General features: G+C 43.7%; 2 protein-coding genes and 1 long non-coding RNA gene across 7 annotated transcripts in view; 1 reads left to right on the forward strand and 2 right to left on the reverse strand.

Moving 5' to 3' along the window:
• Positions 1 to 91: 91 nt before the first annotated feature.
• Positions 92 to 5521, reverse strand: Rrp6 (exosome component Rrp6). 3 transcript variants are annotated; one of them, XM_076806916.1, is made up of 8 exons: positions 5400 to 5521; positions 4595 to 4724; positions 4260 to 4505; positions 1905 to 3413; positions 1500 to 1800; positions 703 to 976; positions 446 to 602; positions 92 to 360 (listed from the first exon to the last, which is right to left on the reverse strand). In XM_076806916.1, the coding sequence occupies exons 2-8, from the start codon at positions 4718 to 4720 to the stop codon at positions 307 to 309; spliced, it is 2667 nt and encodes an 888-aa protein (XP_076663031.1). In that variant the 5' UTR covers positions 4721 to 4724; positions 5400 to 5521; the 3' UTR covers positions 92 to 306. The 3 variants fall into 3 exon arrangements, with proteins under 3 accessions (XP_076663031.1, XP_076663030.1, XP_076663029.1); XM_076806915.1 differs by lacking the exon at positions 5400 to 5521 and adding an exon at positions 4802 to 4912; XM_076806914.1 differs by lacking the exon at positions 5400 to 5521 and having other exon boundaries at positions 4595 to 4852.
• A 135-nt stretch (positions 5522 to 5656) lies between these two features.
• Nuak1 (Nuak family kinase 1) overlaps positions 5657 to 27486 on the forward strand; it is a 28580-nt gene continuing 6750 nt past the window's right edge. The window contains exons 1-10 of one of the 3 annotated variants that reach the window (XM_076806909.1): positions 5657 to 5987; positions 14519 to 14632; positions 16751 to 16950; positions 17018 to 17488; positions 18225 to 18735; positions 18865 to 20017; positions 20080 to 20433; positions 20520 to 20893; positions 20995 to 21285; positions 21956 to 22131. In XM_076806909.1, the coding sequence (XP_076663024.1) occupies positions 14535 to 14632; positions 16751 to 16950; positions 17018 to 17488; positions 18225 to 18735; positions 18865 to 20017; positions 20080 to 20433; positions 20520 to 20893; positions 20995 to 21285; positions 21956 to 22131 (3628 nt within the window). In that variant the 5' untranslated portion in view covers positions 5657 to 5987; positions 14519 to 14534. Of the gene's footprint in view, positions 5988 to 14518; positions 14633 to 16750; positions 16951 to 17017; positions 17489 to 18224; positions 18736 to 18864; positions 20018 to 20079; positions 20434 to 20519; positions 20894 to 20988; positions 21286 to 21955; positions 22132 to 27486 lie in introns of all 3 variants that reach the window. The other 2 variants (XM_076806907.1, XM_076806908.1) reach the window with 2 other exon arrangements.
• LOC143366153 (uncharacterized) lies at positions 23484 to 27445 on the reverse strand. Its single transcript, XR_013084674.1, has 2 exons — positions 27307 to 27445; positions 23484 to 26408 (listed from the first exon to the last, which is right to left on the reverse strand). It is a non-coding gene; the product is annotated as an uncharacterized LOC143366153 (long non-coding RNA).

Raw genomic sequence — 27486 nt, forward strand, 5'->3', positions numbered from 1 at the left:
TGATGTGACTTTATTTGAATGTATAAATATATATTATGTGAATATATAGTAACGAAATATACTAGATTCCTATACATATACTAAGAAAATATTTGCAATTCATACTCAAGTAACTAATTTATTTATCTCTAAAATATTATGTAACAATGAGTTATCCAAATGTTTAATTGCGTTGTGTCATTTGTATATGATACAAATGCAAAAGAAAATACATAAAAAGTATTTATTACTTCCGTCTGTATAGTATAAAACTGTAAGTTGCTTTTACATAGATGTTATAGAACTGCAATTGAAGGTTCTTGCAATTTATATATTCAATTTTTGCTTCTTCCTTTTGCGTTTCCTCTCCTTTCGCTTTTCCTACAAATAAAACAAAATCATACGCTAATACGTACCATCTATGTGGGTTGCTTGTCAATGAAATGAAACACGTATACTTTCTTACCATTGTCTGCTCGAAGTTTACGTGGTTCGACGTTTTTTTACTACCGCCTTGAAAACTACTAAAGTCTACTACTTTATAATCAAACGCATTCGATGGCATCAAACCCTTCTGCGATAGCTCGTGAATTGCACGTTTTCTCTCTCCTCTTTTCCTTGACCTAGAGACGAGTTTTTAAACATTTTGAATTTATATAATAGTCGGCTATCAGTTACTCTTTCGTTCATCGAATTTGCTTTGTATCTTATTAGTACTCTTACCGCATTGATTTGATATCGTTATCTGAAGCTGGCTCTTGTATTCTTGCGTCTTGCGTCTTCTGTTCATATATTAAACATTCCGGTTCGTCTGATTCTTTCTTTACACCTTCAGATGTTTTAGTGTCTAACAGTGGGACTGGTGTTAGGAAAGTGTCGTTATTTCTTTCCCGTGCGTCATTTTGTTTGCTGATATTCGAATCTCGTTTCCTTTTTCGTCCCTGCATTTGACCCAAAGGTATTTGCGATGGTTTCTTTGGTGGACTCTCTGAAGAGGCTTGAATAGAATAATTTTACCGTAAAGACAAAGAATTAAACAATCCATTAGCTAGAAAATTAACCAATATAGTACATATAATTCTACATGAAAAAATAAGTCGACAGTATACACTCCTCACATTAATTAAAGTATCACCTCTAAGAACACGAAAAATAGGCGCAAGTTCACATGGTCATAACTCCGGCAAAAATAGTCATATCGATATTTTGAAAATATGGTTTGAAAGCGTAGGGATGCGAACAAGAGCGCTCGCTTCCGCGGGAACGACCGACAGTGCGACATATTTTGTAACCTTATTTTTCCGAAACTTTAACTTCAAACTTAAAGGTCACAGATACAAAGTTATCGCAGCGGGTTCCGGTGGAACTCAAAAGAATCGGCAGACTCTTCACTTTAAAATGAGCTTAAGACATCGATGTTCCGGTTATCCCTCGCGGAGATTCCATTTTGAACTTTAACCGAGTACGCTTGCACCGGTAGTACAGTTTGGGGCATGATTACTGAAGAGCACGCCTCTTACCCTTTTTCCTCTTCTTTGGGGTCACCACAACTCCCCCTCCTGCTACTTCAGCGACTTGTTTGAAATGTTCGAAAACTCGATTTTTACTTTTAACTATATCATCTTCTCCTTCTTCTTCTTTTTCTTCTTCTTTCTTGACTTTATTTAGGCGATCTTCTTCCTGCCTTTCCCTCTCTCTCTCCTGTGCCTCTTCCTCTGCTACCATGGGTATAACGCGCTTGTATCGTTCAAATGGACTGACAAAGACAAACTTCTTCTTCTTTCTAACACTTCTCTGCTCGTTCCCGGCCACTTCGTCGTCCTGCGATAATACAGAAATTGTAGGTTTAACTATTACAATTCTATCCATAAATCTGAAAAATATTATGATCAGTATAACATAATGTAATATACTTGACGCTTCACCTCGGATGTAGCCGGACTGTCGAACACCGTCACTGTATGATTTACAGTGGTATTCGAGACTGGCGTTTTTAACGTACTAGCCTTATCCAACAAACACGGTAAATCAGCTCTTGCTTCTGTGCCGCTCGGGATGTCGTGAGGAGAGTACATCCATGCTTCCGAATTCGTAATGTTATTACGCTGAGTTAATCTTTGCCTGATATCTTCGAGAACTGGCTTGATGAGCGGCTGTTCTCTAGCTTTCAGTACTATTTTGTGCAGCTTTAATAAATTTTGCCTGACCAAGGGCGGTATCGGGTTACAACACGCCAGAATTCCCTGCATTTCGCGAGGCAACGTTTCGGCTATATTCAAGAGCATGTGATTTGGTAGGACGTATAAGGTACTATCGTCCTCCTGCCTGGCAGACGCATCCCTCCACTTGTGTAACTCTCTCAGAGCATAGAGCTGCTTATTATTAAACATCTTCTGACTCTTTCTGTAGATACTCATGCAGCTCTCCTCTGTCCACACTGGCTTTACGTAGGTTTTTCTACATATATCTGTACTTCTGTCGTAAACAGCTTTCAAGATATTGGTCTGTCCGTTAGCGACATCTATTAAAGTGTTTCTTAGAACGTCCTTTATATGCAATAAATAGTGGGTGTCTTCTCTAGCGTATTTCTGAAGTTCTTCCGGCAAAGGCCTTATACGCCAATCGGCCAATTGGAAGTGTTTGTTCGGATCTATGTTACAATACTGTTTTAACAAGTAGGCCAAACTCAAATAGGGCAGATTCAGTTGTTTCGCGGCCTGGTGCGTATCAAACATGTTTACTATGTAGAGAGATAAATCTCTTTGGAGCCATTGGATATCCAAGTCGGCTCCGTGAAACACCTTCAAAATCGTCCGCTTCGTCAAGATCTCGTTCAATTCGTGTAGTTCGGACCGCAAGGACAACGTATCTATCAGATAATCTGTATCACCCGTTGAGATCTGCATTAAGCATGTTATGCCTTGGAAACTTCTGTAGGAATGATGTTCCAAATCTATGGCGATTTCCTTATAGTTTCTCAAATCTTCTAACAGCAATTTCAAATCCGATGGACTTTCAATCATTATTAATGGCGTTTCTTCTAAAGATTTATACTTTGTCGGTTCAGATCTTTTTAATTGTTCCTCGGGCAGCACAAACATATCCAATTCGTATTCGTAAGGATGATTAAACATTTCCCCGTGCTCACCCTCTTCTAAATAAATAGCTAACGGCTTCAAGGAATTTGGTTTGTCCTTAATCCTGGGGCACCAAGGTTTCGAACCATTCTCAATTTTGTCCTTAAACGAGAGCTGCGGCCTGTGAACATTCTTGCCGGCGAGTAACCGCACGGATTGAGTGGCACGAGAAGCTTCGGCCAGCTGAGGAGCCTGCTTATTCCAACTACCATTAATCGCTTGCTTCTTTGCGTGCGTTACGATTAATTCTACTTCGGAACCTTTAGTAATACCAGATTCCTCATCCATTAGAGCATTCTATGACAAAGAATATTTTGCGTTTACTTTAATCAAAATTTATGTACAGAATATTTGTATGAACAATCTTTAAGCAGTGGCGTATTTAGTGTAAACAGTGCCTAGGGCAAGCGTATATAGAATTTGCATCCCCCTTCCCCCACCCAAAGCATATCATTCAGAAACATATTATTTCATTTGTTTTGACCCATGCTGACGCATACGCTGCCACGGACGCGTACTGTAGGTAAGTATATGGCAGAATACATTGTGTAGTAGCAGCAGTTTTTCGCGAATATCTCAGAAACGAAGGTCGAGCGGCCGTAACATGTATAGGAAAAAGTTGTTCAGAATCGTGTCTCCAACTACATATCCAAAAATCATTGAAATCGGTGAGGCTGGAAAACTTCTAAATAATTACCAAAACACCATTATACTTTATCACTAGTCATTTTAAAATTTTTAAAAATTTAAAATTTGCCCATAAAATTGAAGCACCCTACTACTACATGGTGCCAGTAGTATAACCCTTAATGATGCCTCAAAGATATTTGATCGCAAAGTCTAACTCCGGGTCGATTTGACCCAGTGTGACAACCGAGGTGCGTTAAATATGCCCTTATGTGGCGCATAACTTGCATAATGGGTTCCGCCGGCCTTCCCAAAAAGTGAAGCAAGTTTTTTTAGAACCTTCTCTGAAGAGGCAGGCGAAGCACACGAATAACAAGCGTAAACTATTAACATTAACCATCCAAATAAAGTTATTCAAGAAACACTATTTCTTTCGGCTTTTTTGCACCCCCGACATTAGCGCACCAGCCCTACTTGCCCCACCCTAGACACGCCTCTATCTTTAAGGAAACTTACAGCACGATCCAAGAGTATGTCGTTTGTTTCCAATAAAAGGTCAAATTTCTCTTCGATATCGCGATTCTTGATCTTATTTTTAATACCTGCCGTTCCCAATGCCTTCTGCATAATGTTTAATAACATATTTATATTTGTGTCCTTGGCAACGAGAAAACTGGGAAAACACGAATAGTAGTTGTGATTGGATCCGATAGGCAGGTTATTGGAAGCCTTAATGCCAGCTCTTACAGCATCAAATACTCTCTAAAATAAAGAATTATTTAACACGTACACATAGCGTTTAGAGCAACACAGACTTTTAGAGACTTATCGTTATGTTAATTTAATCGTACCTGAACGTAATCATCAAAATTATCGAACCCTGGTATGATTTGGTTATCTTCCTGGGCTTGGTTTTCAGGCTTTTCGTCGTCCAACGGCGGCTGGCAATTGCCACTCCAATCTTCCGCAGGATCCATGTTGCTAAACAAGAATCCTCGGTCCTAGTGTTGCTTTCGTTAATAATCACACGATAGTGCAAAGCAACCGATGAAAATTACATTCCACTACGTTCGTCGGAGAACGTAACCTATACCCTCCACGCTGCGTACTATATACTACCTAAGTATTAGCTCCTACTACGTGCTCATATGCGCTGATATCGAGTGATGTGTACCACCAGCGCAAAAGCACGAATGAACACGAACAAACACGAACACGGCTTCGACGGACGGCGCGTAAGCGTAAGCGTAAAGGTGCGATTTCATGCTGACGCTCGACGCTCGTTTTGAGCGTCAAAACCAGTCACGTGATCGGTCCACGGGACTTTCAGCGTCGATGCTCGTTTTGAGTGTCAAAACCATTCAAGTGACCGACGCTCACCAACGAACGAACGTGTCAGAGTGAACGAGCGTTAAGCGGAAAAGCACAGAAAAGCTAAACCGCGTTTAGCTTTTCCGCTTGACGATGAAAGTCACGTGGACCGATCACGTGACTGGTTTTGACGCTCAAAACGAGCGTCGAGCATCAGCATGAAATCGCACCTTTAAGCTTGACCAAACTATGGATGAATTCTATTGCAGCTCATACTTTCGTATGTGATTAATGTTAAACGTTTTTCTCGTACTTTTCATGCTCGTAGCATTGTTTTTTTATTACATATTCTTATTGGTCCGTTAACCGAATACAGTTGCTTCCCTTTTAAATACAGCTAAGAAACTGCTGGAAACTGCGTCGGTATGAGTGAACTAGAATGAAATTCGCGTAATAACGAGATGTTAGTAATAACGGAAGAGAGGGTGATTGCTAATTAAGAAATTCAAGCGAGATCAGGTGCGATGAGGTGAAAATGGGATTATTAGTACGGGGAGGTGTGGGGAGGGGTGCGATCCGCGATCCACTCATTGTCAGCGTATAAAGTGACGTCGAGAGGTGTCGCTAGAGTCGGTATAATCTATCCGTTCCCCGTTCGCAGCGTTCAAGTCCAAAATTAGTAAATAAAGATGGTGGCAGCGCGTGAGCCGTGTGCCGTATCGTCACGCGAAAAATGTCTGGTAAAATGAAGTGGAAACGGAGAAGGTTCGCGATCTTTCAGAAAAATTCGAAAGTTGCAGAGACTTAGTGACCGGCTCGACCGTAGAGACGCTAATCACAGTGTAAATAGTGTTTTTTTCCCCCCCTATATATACCGAGGAGCGGATAGCAGCCGCAAAAAGAGGATAATTTGGCTCCAGAGTTCACTGTAAGGTACAAATTCTCGCTATTTTTAGACTCTACCCGAGTGTCGATTCTCATTCAGAGCGTCCGTTCGTTCCATCGGCGGCTGCGAGGTACGAGGGCCGAGAACGGACGGTCTACTCTTTAATAAAAGATCGTTGCGGAGTGCCGTCGATTTTCTTCCGTGGGCGTTTTCGATTACCCAATAATGCGCGAGAAACGGCTCCTGCTGTCGTCGGTGCCCGTCGTCGTCGTCGTCGACGTCCACGTCCGCGTCGTCGTCGCTTCTGAAATTATCGCGTTATTACGAGGCGACGCCGCCGCGGAAACTTGTTTCCTTTTAATCGAGTAGGTATCTCGGACCAGACGGTTCGAGAGACAATTAACGGATGTTCCGAAAGATCCCTTCGAAATATCAGAATGCTATTTTTATCATCAGGAACCTACATACCGTGGTACGCGTTTCAGTTGCATACGGTGCACCGATACGTGCACGCACATTCTGACACACATTTTATTTAACCCAGTTGATAGGAGATTCAAAAGGTTTGGAGAAGGACAAAAGATTCCACGCGCAATCAGCAAACGAATCCATCGATTTCGCAATCAAGCATTTCCTCCGTCCCGATCTGCCCCCGAACCCCTCGATTTTACCGCCAATATTTACGCAGAGTTTCATCCTGCTCGGTTCACTCGCGAACCATCAAACCTCGAACATCGATACACCGATTACTTCGGGCGGTGCGGTACATCCCGACCCACCTTACGTTCCCGCCATCCTCCGCTCGAACCCTGCGATCTCGTAACAGTAACGATAATAACTATAACTCGCGAAATTTCCTTCGTTTATATTACCATGATCGATTATTATTGCACACCATTGATATATCATTTATCGTCTCGGTGTGGCTCGCTGCACAGACTCGCACGGCACATGGATCATGTACAGTAACACTTTCCATATTTCCCGTACTTGGCGAGTATTTCCCCAAGGTATTTTCTGGACCCGTGACGAGGCGGCTGTTGGACGAATCCCGTGACTTGTCACCTGTGACCCGTGGCACGTTTATGGGACCGACGAAGTAGCTTAGATGGCCGGATGCGGGAGAAGGAAATTCACCGAGCGTAGCAGTCTATTAATTCCTCGTGACTCAAACTTTTGTCGCGAGAAATTGCGATCCACGCGTACAATCACCCGCAATCAAGGTATAGCGTTCAATTCATTCATATATGCAAGGCGAGTCGTACAGAGGAATTAGATGGCTTTTAATAATAATACGTGAATCACTGGATACCGTAAAAGCTGTCGGTGACGTCACGTTCCCATCCAACATGGACATCAACCTAACCAACCCGATAAACGTTCAACGCGGCGGACAAGCTCAGCAGCGAGAAAACACTTTCGCCCTGCTTTCTCGAGCGTTCGCGTCCTAAACTCTTTTTAATTGAAACAGAAGGAAAGGGGGAAGGCTGCGGAGCAAGTAGGGGTGCTCAACGCTTTCAGAACGCATTTCCTTTTCGAGTCTCCTTATTCATCAAGGCAATGTATCGGCTGCCACCGATGTAGAAATTCCAATCCCGCTCGACCACCTACTTAGGTATAGGGTGACCGTACCTAATATCGCCTAGCAAAAGTTAAATCCCTGTCAATCGAATAATAATTTATGCTTTTGCACGCAATTCATTTCAAAGTAAAGAGAAATTATTCATCTTTCATGCAGCATAAGTTAGAATTCTTGAAACCCGCAATTTTTTAATTAGGAATTAAAAAACACAAGACATGCAATAAATCCGGTCCTGAATGAAGTGCACCTAATATTGCCTACTCAAGAAACATTGATTAATTCATGTATATATGAGTTTTTAAAGTCATTTTCACATGTGCTTTTATTATTTCTTGCTCCACAAAGGCTTTTTATCCATCTTTGATTTTATTTTTATTACAAAAATATAGAAATAGGATTTTTAAAATATTTTATTTTTCACGTTCGTATGCACATATTGGACAAATAATGTTTATTTCCGTGACCCCACCTGTAACAAACATTACACCGAAACCAATTGTTCTCCGGTAGGCGGTATTGAGAACAAGCATACCGCTAAAAGAAAATCGCTACTTTCATTACGAAAAACATTTGAGTCGACTTCATTTCTTAAGTACATCGTTAATTAGGCATTTCTAGTAGATATTCTTGCATTCACAGAATTATCAGGCTTACCTTCTCCGAATGCGATGCGAAATTGTGGCAGTCCAGTAAATTTTTAACGCTATTAAGATTCACTAAAATATTTCCCTTTCCGTCATTGTTGATCACGTGACGCTGCAATTACAGTATGTCTTCGTACATGTGGTCAGGTACTAATTCAGTGCGTGACCGATAAATTTTAGTGCTTACTTTTCGAGGCATAATGATGGGCGATATTAGGCACAGTCGCTCTATATGTTGCATGCAATGAAACATCGTCGGTTTCAACGCGATTGACTTCCGTTCCGCTCGAGCAAGTCCGGCGCGGAAGCTTTACAAGGGAACTAGAAGGACGCGGTACCCGTCGATCGTTAATAATTCAAGGGCGCAAAAGTAAATCTGTCCTGGCAGATTTTTGGAAGCATATCGTTGCCAAAGGCGGCGCGGCGCGGCGGCGCCTTCATCCATTGACCCAATGGCCAATGGTGCTTCGCGTGCACTTCCTCCTTCTCTCTTGGAACCTGCACATCTCCTGGCCACGGAACGTCAGCGATACGAGAATCCGGCGGAAAGCAATCGCCATGCGTTCGCGAATTTATAATTAGTGCGGTGCAATTGAACCACGTAACCGGCCCGCATGATCGTGCCTTTATTTCTAATTGGCCAGTCGAATTTATCCCGCCTTCTTTCACACTTGTTCGCGTTGACAGTAGTATTTTCGACCCGGTCTAAAAATACCGAGTAAAAATTACCGTGACCTGGCTACTTCGTAGTTCGTACCTAGAGGCATTTGCATCGAAATTGTTTAGCAAGTAACGTTCGCGAGATGCACCTGCGTCTCGTCGAAGTGGATCAGTTAACAATTTTCGCAATCGGAGCTAATTCCTACGCGAGAACTGTCGGACCGGCAAATAATCAAAGCTTTTAGTTTCCGGTTGCGATCGCTCTTAGAACGATGTCAGTTTCCTCGCGTTTGCGCTCGATTCTACGTAAGTTTTAGTTCTCATCTCGACCGCACGGCCACTTCAAGGATGCGGAAAGACACGTCCGATTGAACGGGCTAGAAATGCGCGAGGAAATGGAAGTCGTTAGGGCATCAGCCCTGAAGGAATACGTGTTTAAAAGGATTTATTGAAATTCGTAAAATTACCGAAGTTATAGGCATTTGAAGTAGCGGCAGATGCGTGAGTAAAACCCGGCCGCTTGGCGCTCGCGTAAAACTTTAAACGCGTTTTTCTTGAAACAGTGTTCTCAAAATCGGTGAGACCTGTACAACTAAATCCCCGTTATGAGCCTGTTTTTACCTCCCGCTGACAGCCCGGTGACTATCCCTACCATTTCTTGGAAGCCTGCGGACGAGAGTGAGAGAACCCGACAACGAGCGAGAGGAAGCGAAAGAGTCGACGCAGCCACTGGCCGCGCGGAAGCATGTCCGCAACTCACTATGAGCTCGCCGCCAGGCCCGTTCGTCGAGCTCATAACGGGGATTTACTGTATCTTCAAAAGTTATTATCCGATTCGACTGAAATTTTTTTTATTTCGAAGAATATACTTCTGGCTAGGGGGGAAACAAAAAAAAATACAAAAAATTTAAAATTTATAATTTTCAAAGGCGTTGACAGGATGAAAAATATAGGGAAAAAGTGATTTCAAACATCAAGTGTCGTTATTTTCTAAAAAAAATGTCATTTTTGTAATTTTTTCTGCCCCCTCCTCCTAGCCAGGAGTATATTCTTCAAAATAAAAAAAGGTTCAGTCGAATCGGATAATAACTTTTGGGGATACAGGTCCCACCGATTTGGATGAATTTTTTGACGCCTCGACTTTAACGTTTCCCCAGTGCCGTCTGCAATGATTAATTATAAAACAAAAAATATATGTCTATAATTTAAGACATCCTTAATACAATGCAAAAAGTCCCATTAAATTGAATGCAGTAGTTTTCCTTTAATTAATTCCTAAAGATCACCTATTTTTATGGGCTCTAGATCGGAACCTCCCCTTAAGGCAAGTCAGTGATATGTGAATCTACAGGCAATATATATCTATTTAGATCAAATGAGAACACAATGTTTAAAATATACGAGTATACAGTGCATGTAGGGTTGATTAATTTTCGAGGGTTGTTAGAAATGGAATTTATACTGTATTTCTTAAACTTCAAGAATTACTTAGCACCGATATCTTTTAATATCAATATACATATTCTACAGCCGTGTACGCGTTCCACCTTATAGCTACCATTGTTTAATATTTTCTAGCATTCGAATATTTTCGACACCTTAGCCTTAGACAATAGGAAAAGGTCCCGTCATCTGGTCGACAGTCGGCCTTGTCCGTGCGGCAGGTACCTACTACCGAAGCACTGAACAACTGGGTGGCGTAAACCCGCAAAAATCGCCCGACAGCGCAAATCTTGACCGATTTCAATATATATATATTTTTTTTTAAATACTCATAAAAGAATCGGCAATTACGGAGCACTGCAATAAAACCCCTATCTGTTGGTCTAATCTATAGAAAACACTATTTAGCATAACATAACATAAAAAACATAAATTATGCAGGTTAAAGATATTAAAAACTAATTTTTTGTAAATTTGATATTAGCTGTAAAATAAAAAATTTACATTTACACAATTAATGTTTTAAATAAACTGTATAGCTGATTTAAATCTTATACTTTCGCAAAACTGGAAAGAAATTTTTTTCTCTAATTTCGAAAGTTTAAATGCTTCTTCAACACTTTTTATTGGTGAATGCCAACAAAAAATGGAATTTTTATTTTCGAGAAGTATTTTATAAACATTTAAGGGGAGGATATACCGAAATATGCGAAAAAGATACAAAAAAAAATGTCTTATTTTCAGTGTTTGATATGTCACGAATGTTTCCTGAAAAATTATAACCGAAATTCGGAAAAATATCGAATATATAGACCCTATATCTTCGATATTTTTCCGAAGAAAGTGACTAAGAGCCACCCTAGTGCACACGTGTTGATCTTGGTAGTCGTCATGGGAATCGGCGCGACGCCGACGAAGACAAAAACGATCGCGAAATCCTCGCTGCTTTCGCCGCCGAGGCTGCTCGACTTTCCCCTCGCGATCGAGTCGATGCGCGATTAGTCGGCTTTCCGATGCTAACGTTCGGCAGCCAAACGTTCACTCTTGCCAACGCGTTCCTCCAACAAACGAACAAACTCCGTCCTTGATTAAGTCGGGGAGATGTTGCGGTTAGACAGACATAGAATATGTATACCTATCCCGAGACACGACGCCGGCGATGCGACGGTTCATGTTTCACCTCGTCGTGATCAAGATGGTCGTTGCCGCGATCGAAACCACCAGGTTTCGTGAGATTCGTAAACGGGACCGATCAGAATCGATTTAGGTGAACGAGGTGGCAGGAAAGGAATAAAGGCACTCGTAACTCGACTGGATTAAAGCTCCCCCAAACCAACGCGAATATCCGCTCCGCGCCGCGGATCAGATAAGGCAGCAGTTTTTTTATACGTGGCAGCTTATGAGCAGTGTCATCTGATCCGCGGCGGATCCGCTCCGCGCGGCGAAATTCGCGTTGGTTTGTGGGAGCCTTTACCCTTTCCTATTCGACGGGATGCCAAACCGAGAATCGCGTCGTCGTCGTCTTAAGAACAAACGTTAATATTCGTGAGAAAACGATAAAATGTGCTTCGTTACGCGGCAAACTGAAACGTGCTGTTTTTCGTAAGAAAAATGAAACGTGCTACTTTTCGTAACGCGCGTCGGTACAGTCGCCCAAATGTACCTAAATAGTACCGACGGTAGGTATTATCGACGCATCCAGCACGGTACAAAAAACAAAAAAAAAACACTTAAACGTCATGCCAAGGTACCAACTATTAATAGGTGAATGAATGTTGCGGTTAAGCGAGCAAGTGAAATTAAGTGTGCTACGCGAACGCGAAAATCTCGTGACGCCTGACATTTGGCAATATTTAGAGTGCAAGCCTGTTGCACTCGCGCCACGTTGCAAGTTGCGAGTGTAACTTTAAATCGGACTGTATAACATTCTGGCATGGTCGATGGAATTCGCTTTGGAAAGTATTATAAAATCGTCGGCGTGAAATAAGCCATTCGCGTTCGAGAAACTGTGAGTCGTATCGTTGGCAACAGGGTCCGATCCGGAGGGGGGCGCAAGCAGCAGGGCAGCTGCCCGAAGCGGCAAAATTGGCAGAAAGAGAAAATTAAAAGCAATAGAAACCAATGAAAGAGTAAAACTTTTTTAAAAAGGCGGTAAAACAGTAGGAAATACATGTTTGAAATTTAGTATGAGACTTTATAAATTAAACATAAAGGGCGGCAGAAATTATTTTCGCCCATAGCGGCGGAAGAGCGAGGTCGGCTCCTGGTTGGCAAATACCAATATGTAGGTAGGTACATACACTGCGGTAAAGACCCTGAGAGCGCGGTTCCTGCGTTACTTAGTCACGATTTCGGTAAAGCGTATGCGCGTGTGTAGACCAGCAGCAGTGGTGTCTGATGGCGAACGAGGGCCGCTCCGTGCGGTCGTCGCGTAGAGCAAAGCAGAGGCGGACGGCTACATCGAGTCGAGGCAGAAAGTCGCCCCCGAAAGCTCAAAAGGAACAGCCAACCAGCCGTTATCCATATTGCGAGGCATTAATAGCCGCCTCAGACGAGCTATCGCCTCCCGTACTACACCATCAACACCGCCCATAGTCATACATCGTGTCCGCTACAATTATATTCATACATATTTCTTTCGCTGGACCTTGGACCAACTCGACGCCGCGAGCCAACCATTTCTTTATCTATTTCTACCTTTACGCCTTCGGATCTGCCTTCTTTCCAATCTTTCGAATCTCTCGAGTCTCGCACATTCATCCGAAGTATAGCTTGACTTCACCCACACCAAAATCTCCATTCGAACGAAGCTCGAGAGCTGCGAAACTGCTCCTTTAACAGCCACCCGCCATCGGGAAGGCTAACTGAATTATCGCTCGCAAATAAAACGCAGCTTCTACGATATTTTAGCGGCACGGAGAAAGTATGCTCCCGCGCTAAAGAAACAAAGACCTGTACCGTTGAAAGTCTAAAGGAATAGTCGAAGGACACGGTCACTTGTAGGGTATATTTGTAAACACAACGGCTACGCTGCTCAAGGAAGGAAATGATGTAATCGCTTCGGAGAATTCGTCTAGCACCGATACCATTGCGAGCAGTAACCGCTTTCCGCAAAACCGTCGATGCGAATTTCTTGGCCCGAGAGCAGGGTTGGGCAAAATGTAATCTAATTACAAATTGCAAATTAACAATTAAACTGTAATTGCGCAATTGATTACACATTATTTTCTGCGATCGTTCGTTTAGATAGTTAACAAAACTAAATGGTCGACTACCGAAATTAACAATTACGGGAAATAATATGTAATCAATAATGTGTAATCAATTACACAATTACAGTTTAATCGTAATTTGTAATTAGATTACATTCTGCCCAACTCTGCCCAAGCCAATGCTCCCTTTAACGTCGCAGCGCAAGGCTTAACGGTCGCGTAATGCTCCTCGCGTTTTCTAACGCAGACAGTTAACTGCTGCTGGGAGGTCGCTTCTGCGAGCAAATTCTTCTGCACCCGCGGAGCCATTTCAGGTCCTAGGCATATTGTGTATCGCGTGGTATGGTAATGGAGCAGGTTGAATCGGTTCGGCTCGGTTCCGTGGAGCATTTCGTCGAGGAGGCGAGCGACACGGGGACGAGACGTCCATCGGCGGGAGCGACGCACACCGGCGCGGCGTCTCGACACCCAAAATAAACTTACCGCATTTCGCCTCTCTGTCCTTCCTTCTTCGCCCGACCATAAGCCCAATAACCCTCGCATCCCGTCGTCACTGTTATCCTCGATCACGAGCACGAATCGACGATCCAACGCATCGAATTTCTACCTTGGGGGTCGACAGGCTACTTTCGGAAAAACAATCACACCGCTACCTCCCGCGCCTTGGCATTTCCTTCCCACAATTTCACACTCTTTGCGATCCTTCCTTCATCTCTCCCTGTATAGATATACGTTCTTCTTCCTACGAACGCTTGGAATTCCTACCCACGCTACCTACCCATCTTCCGTCGCGATTAAACGCGACAACTGTTCGAGCTTCGTCGCTGAAGTTTCGTACGCGTCGCAAAGAAAATGTTTCTCCTCGCGGTGCAGTACTTTACAATTGCCCTTGGAAGGGAATGATCCTCGGGGCTCGATTAAAACGGCCGTCAAGATGGAACGTTGAACCGGCTGGCTGTGTTTGTAGGCTCCCGCGCGATTCGTGTTCGCCATCTACATGTGTATTCGTACGCTACACTAGAACGTTTACGTTTCAGCTAAAATTAAGAAAAAATGGTGGTCGGCGAGGCGAGCATACACAATATAATGGGAGGCATGGAGAGCACCGGCGGGGTGCGTCTTCACAATCACAAGCGGAAATTGAAGCAGAGGTACGTCTGGGCAAAGATGGTCTATTTTAAATAATTGTACATAGGGGAGGGTTGCCTATAGCGTACCACTTCAGATATTTCACGTTGTATTTAAGATTTGGTACTGATTTTAACGCAAATGACTATTGAATATTATAGCTTGATCTTTTAGGCACCTACTATTAAGCCGGGAATCCACCGGGAAGTTCAGCTGTGCTATGCCATGCTACGTTTTAAAAAAATTAGCTTCGATACATTCTTATGGAACCGTTACCACCAAAGGCTACGTTCAAACGTAGCATTGCATAGCATAGCTTACAAGGGAAGATTCCGAACCCGGAAATTCAAAAAATTCTGAAACTTTGTGAATATGTAGGGGATTTCCTTCTGCTTATAACGGAATTTTTTATTTACTGCCCAAATTCACTCGAAGGGGGCGAAATTAACCCCGGAATATTCGCCTATTTTCCGATTTTGTGTTATAACTCGCGAACTGTAAGAGATAGAACAAAAGTTTAAAGACTAAAGTTATTTATTTTACTTAGATCTATAATTAAATAAAGAAAATTATTTTACAGTGCACGAGTTATAACAGAAAATCGGAAAGTAACCGAATTTTCGGGGGCAATTACACCCCCTTAGAGTGAATTCGGGCAGCAAACAAAAAATTGCGTTGTAATCAGGAGGAAATTCCCTACATATTTACAAATTTTCAGAATTTTTTGAATTTCCAGGGTCAGGATCTTCCCTTGTTAGTTTAGCTTAGCTTTCCGGTTGATTCCCGGCTTTATACGCTTAACCTTTTGTTCAGAGCAAATTAATTTGTTATTAATCTTCTTGTCACATACTGTAAACGGTACAATTTAGGCAACCGGTCTCCTAAATCGTACCCCGCGGTTTCCGAAATTGTATCTCCACTAAAAATAGTATCAATAACAAATACAGATGAAAATATTCAACATAAATTAATGATTATTTTATAATTACATATACATATGTACTATATGGATCACGCACAGGTCACAATAACCTATGTATATGATATATGTACATAACCGATATAACATACGAGTTGTCAAATCCTACTGGAACGATTGTAGTGGTACGATTTAGGAAACATGATCAATTTATTTATAAATATCAATTTAAACTTTATAATGAATGTAATATGTACTTAAAATGAATGTAAAATATTGTACATTAAACCCGCTTTTAGAAAAATACAAAAATATTCCCCCCCTACGAAAAATTAATTCTGAAAAAATCTAAATTTATCAGAAAAATAAAACATAACCCAATACTAAAAATTACAAATAACTCTTCAATCAATTTACCATCACCAATAAATATTAATTCTTGATGAAATTTTGGATCAATTTTGAGACTATACTTATTAATCCAAATTATTTCTGTTTTTTTTTTCTCAGCTAAAATATTTTCTATTATCAACTAAAATAAACTGGTTAAAAGTTACATCAATCATGCCTGATTCTTTTAAAAGTTTATAAGGTGAATGTTCCAATTTCTGCTCGTGTCCCCATTTCTGATCATTTCGTATTTTTCTTATGCGTCACGTTTGTACTATGATTGCAACAAAATAATTCTAAATTATTTAAACATTTACGCGAGTGTTGCACGAGCTTGGGGCAATACATACATCGCTATTCTTCATGAGCAGAAATACGGACATTTAGAGGATCATACATTTAATTACAAATTACTAATACTTAAACATCTTGAAATATCTTTCTTAAATAGTTTTTGAATTGCTTGATTTATTATTAAAGAATTAATTAATTACTCTGCAAATTTTCATCGCAAACAAATTTTTTACCCCTTCTTTATGACGAGTAACCTCTTAAATGAGCAGAAATTGGGACGTTCACCTTAGCACGCACAAAATAGGGTGTAATCTCAAAAGGTTTCGTTTCCATTTCTTATTTCGCATTCACTTCATATTTATATCATCAGATGTCGTTTATATTCATTAATTACTGAGAATTCAACGAAGTCAGATTTACGTGACCAGTACGATATTGGCAACTTCCCCCTAAGTGGAAGACAAGCGCAGGAAATTATCGTGGCCAAAGTGATCCGTCATGCTGCGTTACTCCGTTTATGCACTTTTCTTTCATCCAGGTTCGACATCATCAAGAAGCTCGGTCAAGGTACTTACGGGAAAGTTCAGCTGGGAATAAACAAGGAGACCGGTCAAGAAGTGGCGATCAAAACAATAAAGAAATGTAAAATAGAGACCGAGGCCGATCTAATTAGGATACGAAGGGAAATTCAAATAATGTCGAGCGTTCAGCATCCGAACATTATCCACATCTACGAAGGTAGAGTAGACGATAGCGGATGGAGGAGTGGAGCGGGAGCAGGGACGATACACTTTTCTTTTTGCAGTGTTCGAAAACAGAGAGAAGATGGTGCTGGTGATGGAGTACGCGGCCGGCGGTGAACTCTACGACTACTTGAGCGAGCGTAAAGTTCTGACGGAGCAGGAGGCTCGCAGAATATTCCGGCAGATAGCCACCGCGGTGTTCTACTGTCACAAGCACAAAATTTGCCACAGAGACTTGAAGCTCGAGAACATCCTGCTGGATCAAGTCGGCAACGCCAAGATAGCGGACTTTGGATTGTCGAACGTGTTCGACGAGCAGAGGCTGTTGAACACGTTCTGCGGCAGTCCTTTGTACGCCAGTCCCGAGATCGTGCTGGGTACCCCTTACCACGGACCCGAGGTCGACTGCTGGAGCTTGGGCGTGCTTCTCTACACGTTGGTCTACGGTGCCATGCCCTTCGACGGGTCTAACTTTAAGCGACTAGTCAAACAGATCCTACAGTCCGACTACTTTGAGCCGAAAAAGTCATCGCGTGAGTTTCTCTTTATACAATCCTGTGGACATCGGTCTTATGCAGCTTACACTTGTGCGCGCGTATCTACAGTGGCTCGCATTAATATTCGGACACTTTTTAAAATCGCATAACTTTTTTAGAATTGGTCCAAACAACTTGAGTTTTTTTCACAAGCTAGAAGGATTAGTTTGCTAACTGACGCGTTTCGTCGTTTTGAAAAAAATGTATTTGGTTGGAATAGCGAAGAGAATAGTAAAAGTCGATTTTTAAACTTTTTTTTGTGAGCTTGTAATGAAAATTAAAAAAAAAACCGTTTGTAGATTGTAGTAAGTTGTATACGTGCCTAAAATTTCATCAAAATCGGTGAACGTTGCTCCGAGCTACAAACGTTTAAAGATCGCAGAATAAGGTCGAGAATCTCGAAAATTAAATATATAATTCATATTAAATATTAAATGTATACAACTTACTGCAATCTACAAACGGTTTTTTTTTTTTAATTTTTATTACAAGCTCACAAAGAAAGTTTAAAAATCGACCTCTACTATTCTTTTCGCTATTCCAACCAAATACATTTTTTTTTCAAAACGACGAAACGCCTCAGTTAGCAAACTAATCCTTCTAGCTTCTGAAAAAAAACTCAAGTTGTTTGGACCAATTCTAAAAAAGTTATGCGATTTTGAAGAGTGTCCGAATATTAATGCGAGCCACTGTGTCTAGCGTGTAGCGTTAACGCGAGATGCTTTCGTTGCAGCCGCCTCTCCACTGATAAAAGATATGTTGACCGTGTGCCCGGGAAAGCGGGCCGACATCGAAAAGATTTGCACCCATTGGTGGGTGAACGAAGGTTACGATCAGAATTGTCTGGATATCGCTGAGGACCTAGCCGCCCAGACTCCTGTGCGGCTGGATTTGTTGCTCTCTTTGGTACCCCAGTCCGCCAGCGCGGAAAAATTAGTCGTGGGTGATCAGCAGCCGGTCGGCGATGTACCGAACAGCATGTCTTCCGAGACTCTGGTACCCACCAGGTGTCACTCGGTGGGCAGCTTAATGGAATTGGATCAGAATAATTCCGACAGGAGGATAAGGGAATTGCTGGAGGAGGAGCCGAGAGCTGCCGCCAGCGGTGACGCCAAGAGGAAATTGGAGACGACGCCGTCGATGGACGAGACGGCCGCCGCTGGTGTGAAAAGAAAAGAGCGGTCGAGGAAGAAGGAGAGGGGCCAGGACGAGAGGGAACCCAGACCGTATAGATCCACGTCCAGGTAAATTGCCTACTCTTACTCTTCTCCGTTCTCGTTGCATCGCTCTACGCTCTAAAACGTCCAACGTTCCGCGAACCCGTACTAACCCGCACTGTCGCTTAACAATTCGTAATTTCGTAATTCGTCTAGGCATCACTCAGCACCGATTCCAAACTCGATTACGGAGGAGGCTATGGAAGTAGATCCTATCGTAACAGTTCCAACCAGTAAGACTGTTGATTTGAATACGATTGAGTCGACGGCAGCCTGCTTAGAGCTGATTCAAGAGTGCAGCGAAAGGTCGCCCAGCAAGGAACGGAGTAAAACGCCGATAATTATGGGACAGGAACCGCCACCCGTAGACGCGTCCATGGAGAGCGTTAAAAGGGACTACACCGTTGACGATCGGGACGAGAGTAAGGAAATACGTTTGCGGGACGAGCGCGCGAAATCGTTCGACAACAGAGGCTTCCACGACGATCCGTTAAGATCCTCCGAAAGCACAAAGGCCGGCAACAACCTGACGAACGATGGATCGACCGGCGATCGGACGCAAGCTCCTGCCGCAAAGTCCGAAACGTCGAACCAGGCCGACGCCAGCAGCAGAGTCAGAAACGAGATGTCTGCGAGTCAGGATGCAATTAATCTCGAGGCCACTCAACGCGAGTTTAAGAAGCTCAAAGAGAAGGCGCTTTCCCTCGACTCCGATCTGTGCAACGATGCAAGAGATGTTCCCGCGAAAACGTTCGAGAGGAGACGCTCGAAGATATTCGAGACCGCGGAGAAATTCAATCAGATGGCGTCGAGCGTGGATAACGAGAAACCTAAGAAGATCTTTATTCCTGGGGTGAACGTGGACGGGGCGAAACGCGTGTTCGAGAGGAAAGCTAGCCTGTCCTCTATCGTCACGCCCCCACCCGCGAAGCCCAGCGCGTCCAAAGTGATCATCGACGTGCCCACGGACAAAAAGACCGAGAAATCGATCGACAAGTCGAAACCGACTCAGCACGCGGAGGAGGATAAGGAGGGGGGCGAGGGAGGTGAGGAGGCGAAACGAGACGAGGCAAAGAAGCGTGCGGTGGATATAATAACCGGGGCGATTGGAAAACCGCCTGTGCAGAGGAGGGCAAATGGATCTCCACCAATGTCGCCGCCGGGTCAAGAACCCAAGAGGCTTCCGTTCAAGATACCGGTCGGGACGAATGACTTGCGAACAGCCACGGTATCCGTTTCCACGCCCGTCGACACGAACTTCTCGTTCGACGGAAAATCTACGGACACCGACGCCAAACGTCAGGCAACGGTAAGGGCTGGATCTTCCGACGACACCAACACGTTCCATCACTTATGGCTTATGCTTTTCAGATCTCTACGTCCGAGGTGGCGAACGACCACGACGACGACGACTTGCCACCAGAAGAGCCGAAAATGTCCAGCAAAATGGAGATCACTCTAAAGAGTGCGACCTTACCTAGACCGCGAAAGACAAGCAAAGCGGAGATATCGTTGGCGGAGATCAAGTCGCCAGAAACCGTGGCATTTAGGTCCGAAGTAGCAGCCAAGATCGACGCGTTCCAACCGCAGAAGCTGCGAACCCAAAGGTCCGAAGTAGCATTCCCCGTTGCAGCTGTTGTGCCGCATGCGAATCGAAGCTCGAGCTTGGAGCCGGATTGTAGACCGAAGGGTGTCACTCCGAAGGAGAGGATAATACCGATTCAGGTAAACCGGGAAATTCAAGCCGATCGCGATCGCCTCGGCTGCTTTTCGGAGAACTCGGTTAAACGTAGCCGCGGTTACGATTGCAGGTAGAAGGGGACAGCCAGCAGTCTATGTTCTCAACGACGCCGCCACCGAAGCCACCGATGCCTCAGAGATCGATCTCTCAGCGATCGGGATCGCTGTCTCGTCAGTCGACCGCGGACTCTGACACCGACAGTGCTCTGGGCTCGACGGTCGGGCCGGAACCGATCAGAAAAAGCCCCAGGGAGTACATAATTCCGATCGCCGTGGAAGGCGGCGGTTACGTTACTCCCAGATCGGGTAGCGTAGAGCCCGAGAGCAAAACTAGCACGCCGACCAGCACGAACGCCCCAAGGTCGAGGTTCGGCAGGCCTCGAAGGATGAGCTCTCTTCTGTCGGATGCCAGCGAAGACGAATCTCCGTTCTCTTCGTTACACAGGTACCAGCCTACTCGGCTCGTCTCTCATTCCGCTTCGTTTACAGATTTCCAACGATACCTCGACTAATTGAGAATCGTTTGTCCACGCGTTTTAGGGATAGCGAGGACCTATTGCAGAGACACATGCATCGACTGAGAAGTTCTCGGCCGTCGAGACAACCACCGGAACACGCGGACAGCCTGTCTTCTGGCGAGGACGACGACGACGACGGCTTTGAATTACTCACGGCCGAGAATCTCTTCTCCACGCTGTTGTCCAGGGTCCGAAGCTTGACGCAAAGGCTGAACGTTGACGACAACCGGGGCGCCGGCTTCCCGAGTTCCCGGCTCTTCGGAAGATTAGGATCCAATTCGTCCCAAGCTTTTTGGGGTCTCAATAAACCATTAACGAGGTAATTCGTTAAAGCCCCGTTCTTTAAGCGTACTCCCAAGCTTTTCGTATACCACGCCCGTTCCTTTCTTTCTTCGAGTAACACAACTCGCGACTACCTATCTTTCGTCCCTTATCGTCCGCTTACCTCCTTCGAGCAAGCTTTGGGATCTAATGAGAACGGTTCGACGCTTGTTTGTGCAAGCTACCAGACATATGTCGAAACAAGGACCGTGACTACGTGAGTCCAATTGTTACAACAACTTTAGAACAATGTAGTGTATGCCGATTATTTTAGAAGGTAGTGCAGAAATGTCACAAGTAATCTATCGAATTTATTCACTTTCTTTAAAACCGATCGCGCACACTACACGCATCCGATGTCTCTGAGAAAAGCATTCTTTACTGTCTGAAACGAGCGATACCTGAGCGAGCAACGAGATCAGTTTAATAAAAATAACCTGGCTGAAAGTACATAGTTGTAGTAGCTATCTTCTGGCCAGTATCGATTCGGACTCACCCCTTTGCGCACGGTCGGCTCTTTGAGATGGAATCATCATGAGCATCGTCAGGTTGCTCCGACTCTCGAAAAGCCCATCGCACTTGCAAGACAGATAACGTGGAGTGCGTGGATATAACGTTTAACCGCACAATCAGGAGAATGACGATAGTTTTGTTTGTTGCGAACTTAGGCGGTTGACGGAGTCTCCGTTCAGGCATTCTCTCAGCCGAGAGGGAGACATATTCGCGAGAAAAGATTCAGTGAACTCCTCGAATCCCGGCACTCCGAACAGCCCAGGATCGCACAGCGCCAGCACGCCGTCGAGGGAAACCGTGTTCGATATCGGCAGCAACACATTACCAAGAGGTAAGGGAGTGCTCAACGATTCTTCTACGAATTCACCGTAAAAACCGTGTCAAACTACAAAACGAACCACCGATATTCAGTGGAAGTTACCCCTTTGCGTTCCGCGCTCTCTTCCACTCGCGTCTATCAACAGTTCAAACAAATACAATTCTTTCGCGGAATTAATATTGATAACGCGAGACCGCCCGTAGCAGAGTAAAATAGAGCGCAAAGGGTTAACGCTCGGAATTCGATCCAGTGGCAAAATTTTCTTCCATGTCTCGCTGAAACGAGCTGCCGACTGCTTACAGCAGGCAGAGGCAGCCATCCGCCGTGAACGGTACAATCGAAGACGTGTTTAATCTTTCATCTTTCATGCTTCATGTTTCACGTTGTACACGATTAATGCGCGTCTTCGCAGAAGTTGAAATCTCCCCGAGATTTCCTCGAGATCCATTGGAACTGTTACTGTTGCGAAATCCTGTGAGACGCAAAGGCGATCGACTCGCTAGAGGCTGTTTGGTCCGCTTAAAAGAGGACGACGATCAACGGCCTCTTACCGATCGAAGCGAGCTTCTGCCAAGACGCGATGGTCACGATCATTACTACATATTTTGTCACTGGTTGAAATCGCAAGCCATGCGAGAAAATGCTGGATGGCATTCAGTATGCATCTCCTAGTACCTATTAGCTGTTGTCGAGTCGTTGATAGACAGAGCACATCTTTTTTCTTTACTTTTACCGATTTACCTACCCCCTCTTAGTTTCTATATTTCTCTCTCTCTCTCTCTCTCTCTCTCTCTCTCTCTCTCTCTCTCTCTCTTTCTCTCCCTCCCTCCCTCCCTCCCTCCCCTCTCTTTCTTTCTCTCTCTCTCTCTCTCTCTCCCTCCCCCTCTCTTTCTTTCTTTCTCTCTTTCTTTTCCCTCTCTCCTACAAATTATTTCTTCCGATTTTATTTTTTACTGCCTGACGATGGTTTTTGCAACTTTTGCGTACTAACACTTAGAAGAAATATACGGTTCATGTTTGGCACAGGTGGGTAAACGTTCCAAAGATTCTCAACGAAACGAACGTAATACGAGAATGAAGTTTGGAGAAATGATTTATACGTTGATCGCCGCGGTCCCGCGTCGCGTCGTGCCAACGACGCACCAACAACGAGCAAACACGTTGCTTTTTCGTTTCCGACTTCTTTTTCCGCGTCTATTGTTAGATTTTTGGTACCGGACGATATACTTTTCTAAGCGCATGTCTGCACGATGTTCCTCGCGAGAAGTACCCGCCTGTTGTTCACGATCTCGCGATTCCGAAAATACGACCGATGGCATTTGCAATTTAATATCTCTAGTCGATTAATCGTGCTATTTGTTCCGGGGACAAGAAGCGCACAGGTGTTTGAACATTACTCACAGACATGACTCATACTTTGCCTGACATAGAACCTCGTAATACGCAGTAGCAGCAAGTTGCAATGTTGTTGTTGACTTGTATACTATCCTATTAACACGAGTAGCCGTAATTCATTTTTCTTCTTTAATTTATTAAGTGTATACTAAAGTATTACAGCATGACTGCACACGTATCCATACACACGACACACGAACACACACGAGGTAATTCAGTGTACGCTATCCAAGACAGAATCCATCTTTAATCAAAATTCATGCATCTACTTCACGTCTATCGTCGACTCTTCAATCAGCGATCAAACGAGTAATTGATTCTTTGCCACTGCTGACCGATACTGTTCGAGAGGTTATATTTTCGGTGTCCAAGATTCATCCGTTCCTAGACTCACGCTTGTTTCGCTCGTTTGCCGCGGACACAGTCGGTAATGTCGTATTGTCAGTAGATACGTATGTACCTATGTAACTTTCTTCGATTCTGCGGAAGGGAAAGTAAGGGAAAGTAATACGTATGCTTGAACAAATCTTTCTGATAAAAGTAACGGTATATACAATCGGGTCAGTAATTTATTGCAACCAGATGCGAACGAATACGAATAAGGTTTTGCTAAATAGTTTGACACGTCGTTATGTCCAAGCTGAAAAGAAAGAAAAGACACGTTTCGATCGGAAGAAAGATGCCAGAAGCTACTCACCGCTATTAGATACTTTTTTTTATGGAAAATTCAAATTACCAATGTTTTATCTCTGTTAATTAATATTTCTGAATAGCGAATACATAAGTATCGACCGACTCCGCGCACTGTCTAGATTCTCTAGAAGCGTAAGTCGATCGTTTTGCAGCGACTACCAAGCGCGAGTAAGTTTCTTATCTGTCCTGTTGCACACACCGTGCCCGGTTTAGCAAGGAAAATGGCATGGCATCGTTCTTGTCGCGCTCGATAGCAGAGCATAAAGCGGTGCGTGAAGCACGACGATCGAAAATATAGTCTGAAATCTGAAAGATCGCAGTGGATTGGTTTTGTGGCACGTGTAATTGACGGTCTTTTCTGACGGTTGTTGCAGCGACCGTACGAGTGACTCTACGTAGGCGGGCAGACGGTAATCCCCAATAGGCAAACGCAAATCAAGTTAGGTACTATGCTACACTTTCTATCTAGCGAACGTCAGCTCGTGGACGAAGCCTCGAACCCATCTGCTCCGTTTATCGCGCTTTAATCGTCCGCACTTCGCACCGATCGATCGATCGATCACGCTTGCTGGAATTCGGCTGATTCGCAGCAATCGCAAGTACCTGCGAAATGTTTCGCGGTGCACGGAGCGGAGCTCGTCGATCCCGTCATCCAGCTGACACGACCACAACGCGCGTGAACGACGACAACATGACATCATGACAACATACACTCGACCACTCGGTTACTAGATCGTCGGAGGCATATCGGCATATCAACCTTTAACCTCTTCTACCTTCGTTCCCCAATTTTACGCGACCATTTTATTTTCTTCTCTTTTCTCTCCCGTTCGCGGATAATCTTTTCTATATCCAAAGTTTACCAAGTACATTATTATTATTTATTTATAAATCTATCAGGTTTTGTTTGTAGTATGGAATAAAAGCGAATAAAGAAACACGTTAGCGCCAAAGGTTTGCACTTCCTTTTCTTTTCACTTCTCTTATTTTATTTTTTTACTTACTATGTATTGTGTGCATGTGCGTGCGCTACGATTCTTTGTGGGACAAGTATAAGAATCTGAAGTTAGATTCGAAGGGGTTAAAGCGATTTCGAGCCATCGCATCGCATCGATTGGAACACAACCGACGTATAACTGGTTTTACATGGCGCGTTCGAAAACGCTATCTAACCTTCCCGAGGCATTTATTATTATCGCGGGGCGTGGCTTCGAACGCGTTCTTTCGACGATCGTCCGGGAAACACTGCAACGAGAACACGGCAAAGAAGAACAGGGATTTCAAGATAAACGTAGGAGAGGATGAATCGTGTGACGCGTGAGAAATTAGGAGACCCCCTACATAGTACATATATGCAAGCTGTCGAGATGGTTGGACGGATCAGGTTACTACCAATACGATTTATCCATTTGTCCGCGTCTTGCCGAACGCCGGTCGGCGAGTGTCCTTCGTCCTGTTAGTCTTGTTCCCTTGCAGGTGGCGCGGGGCGGACAAGATCGCGAGCATGAAGTAGACAAAGCGACGAGTACAGACACAGCGATCTGTCGCTGCGAAATGTGATACGATAATACATATGTAGGTACATAATACTCATCGAAACGAATCGCGCTCGGTCCCCGTTATGTACCAACGAAACGGAAGCAAACACATCGGCGAATACGCCACTTGTTGTCGCGTTTCCTTTAACAAACATTTAAATTCGTTGCACAAGAGAAAGAGTTTTACACTGTTGAGATAAGGCAACTCGAGACTCGAGAGATCGTATACTACAAGGCGAACGAACTAACCCTTGTTTGAGATGGCTGATATTTGTTGTGTTTTTAAGAGTTTAAATAACAGCGTTTTATTACTTTACATTGTCTCGGCATGCTTTGATAATGCTACTATACTGTATTTAATGTTGTACACTGCATCTGTTTCGACTTACGTTTACACAGTTGACGTGTTGCGATTTAGACACCTACTTGTAAGACGATTAAGGTATTTATTTCGATGTTACGCAGCCACGAGGGCGAACTTTCCAGACCCGCTCGACTCGACAATTCTTTCCGACGCGACGCGAGCTCCCCCTACGATCGCGAGCTCCCCCTACTTATCGCGAGTAACACGGGATTGGACGTGCAGCGCGTGCACGGGATTGGAAAGTGAGCCTTTGCGTCTCGCAAATACCATATTCTTCTTCGTTCAGATCCGTAATGGATCTATAACAATTTGTACGCATACGCATATAGCCAGCCTCTCTTATCTGCATGTAACCGTTCGACGAGTGTATCAATTTACACTTCGACGTGCGTTACGAAAAGTGGCGCGTTTCAGTTTTCTTACGAAGAACAGCAAGTGTCAGTTTGCCACGTAACGAAGCACATTCGTTTAATGTTTAATAAATTACCGACCTAGTACTAAATAAAAATCGCGTCGGAAGGTATTTAAGTTGACGCGCTCGATGTTTCGTAGCCAACCATCCAAATGTGCTGCTTTTCGTAGCTACAAACGGAGCATGCTACTTTTCGCGGCAAATCGCTCAAAGATGCTAGTTTTCGAAGCGAAAACCGAAATCTGATAGCTTTCGTAACGACGAAGGCAAACGTGCTGTATTTCGTAAGAAAATTGAAACGTGCTACTTTTCGTAACGCGCGTCGAGTTACAAGGGAACATCCCGAACCCGAAAATTCAAAAAATTCGCAAACTTTGTGAATTTGTAAAGGATTTCCTGCTGATTACAACGCAATTTTTGTTCGCTGCCCAAATTCACTCGACGGGGGTGAAATTAACTCCTGAAAATTCGGCTATTTTTCGATTTTGTGTTATAACTCGCGAACTCTAAGAGATAGAAAAAAAGTTTCAAGACAAAAGTTACTTCTTTGAATTAGATCTATCATTTGATAAAAAAAATATTTTATAGTTCACGATTGTTAACACAAAATCGGAGACTAACCGGATTTTCAGGGGTCAATTACACTCCCCTAGGGTGAGTTTGGGCAGCAAACAAAAATTTCGTTATAATCAGGAGGAAATTCTCTACATATTCACGAAGTTTCAGAATTTTTTGAATTTCTCGGTTCGGGGTCTTTCCTCATTAATCATTTCTTGCATTAATACCTGCAGATACATGTGTAAGCGCGTGTGTATATATGTGTACGATGGACGTGTCATGTGTCGTTGATTTTCCGTCGATGTCTGTATATTTTTAAACAAGAGCGTCGCTGCAGCAGTACGTATTTACGTAACGACAGCTTTTGTCCCTCAAAGTGCCAGAATCGGTAGGGCTACCGACACCTT

The sequence above is a fragment of the Andrena cerasifolii genome, chromosome 2, assembly GCF_050908995.1.
Source record: "Andrena cerasifolii isolate SP2316 chromosome 2, iyAndCera1_principal, whole genome shotgun sequence".
Lineage (NCBI taxonomy): Eukaryota > Metazoa > Arthropoda > Insecta > Hymenoptera > Andrenidae > Andrena > Andrena cerasifolii.

Excerpts from the sequence above, each read along its gene's own strand:
- Rrp6 (XM_076806916.1), bottom strand. The coding sequence starts at position 4,720 with ATGGATCCTGCGGAAGATTGGAGTGGCAATTGCCAGCCGCCGTTGGAC. Across the intron at positions 3,414-4,259 it reads ACATACTCTTGGATCGTGCT|AATGCTCTAATGGATGAGGA; the intron begins GTAAGTTTCCTT and ends TCTTTGTCATAG. Across the intron at positions 1,801-1,904 it reads ACAGTCCGGCTACATCCGAG|GACGACGAAGTGGCCGGGAA; the intron begins GTGAAGCGTCAA and ends GTATTATCGCAG.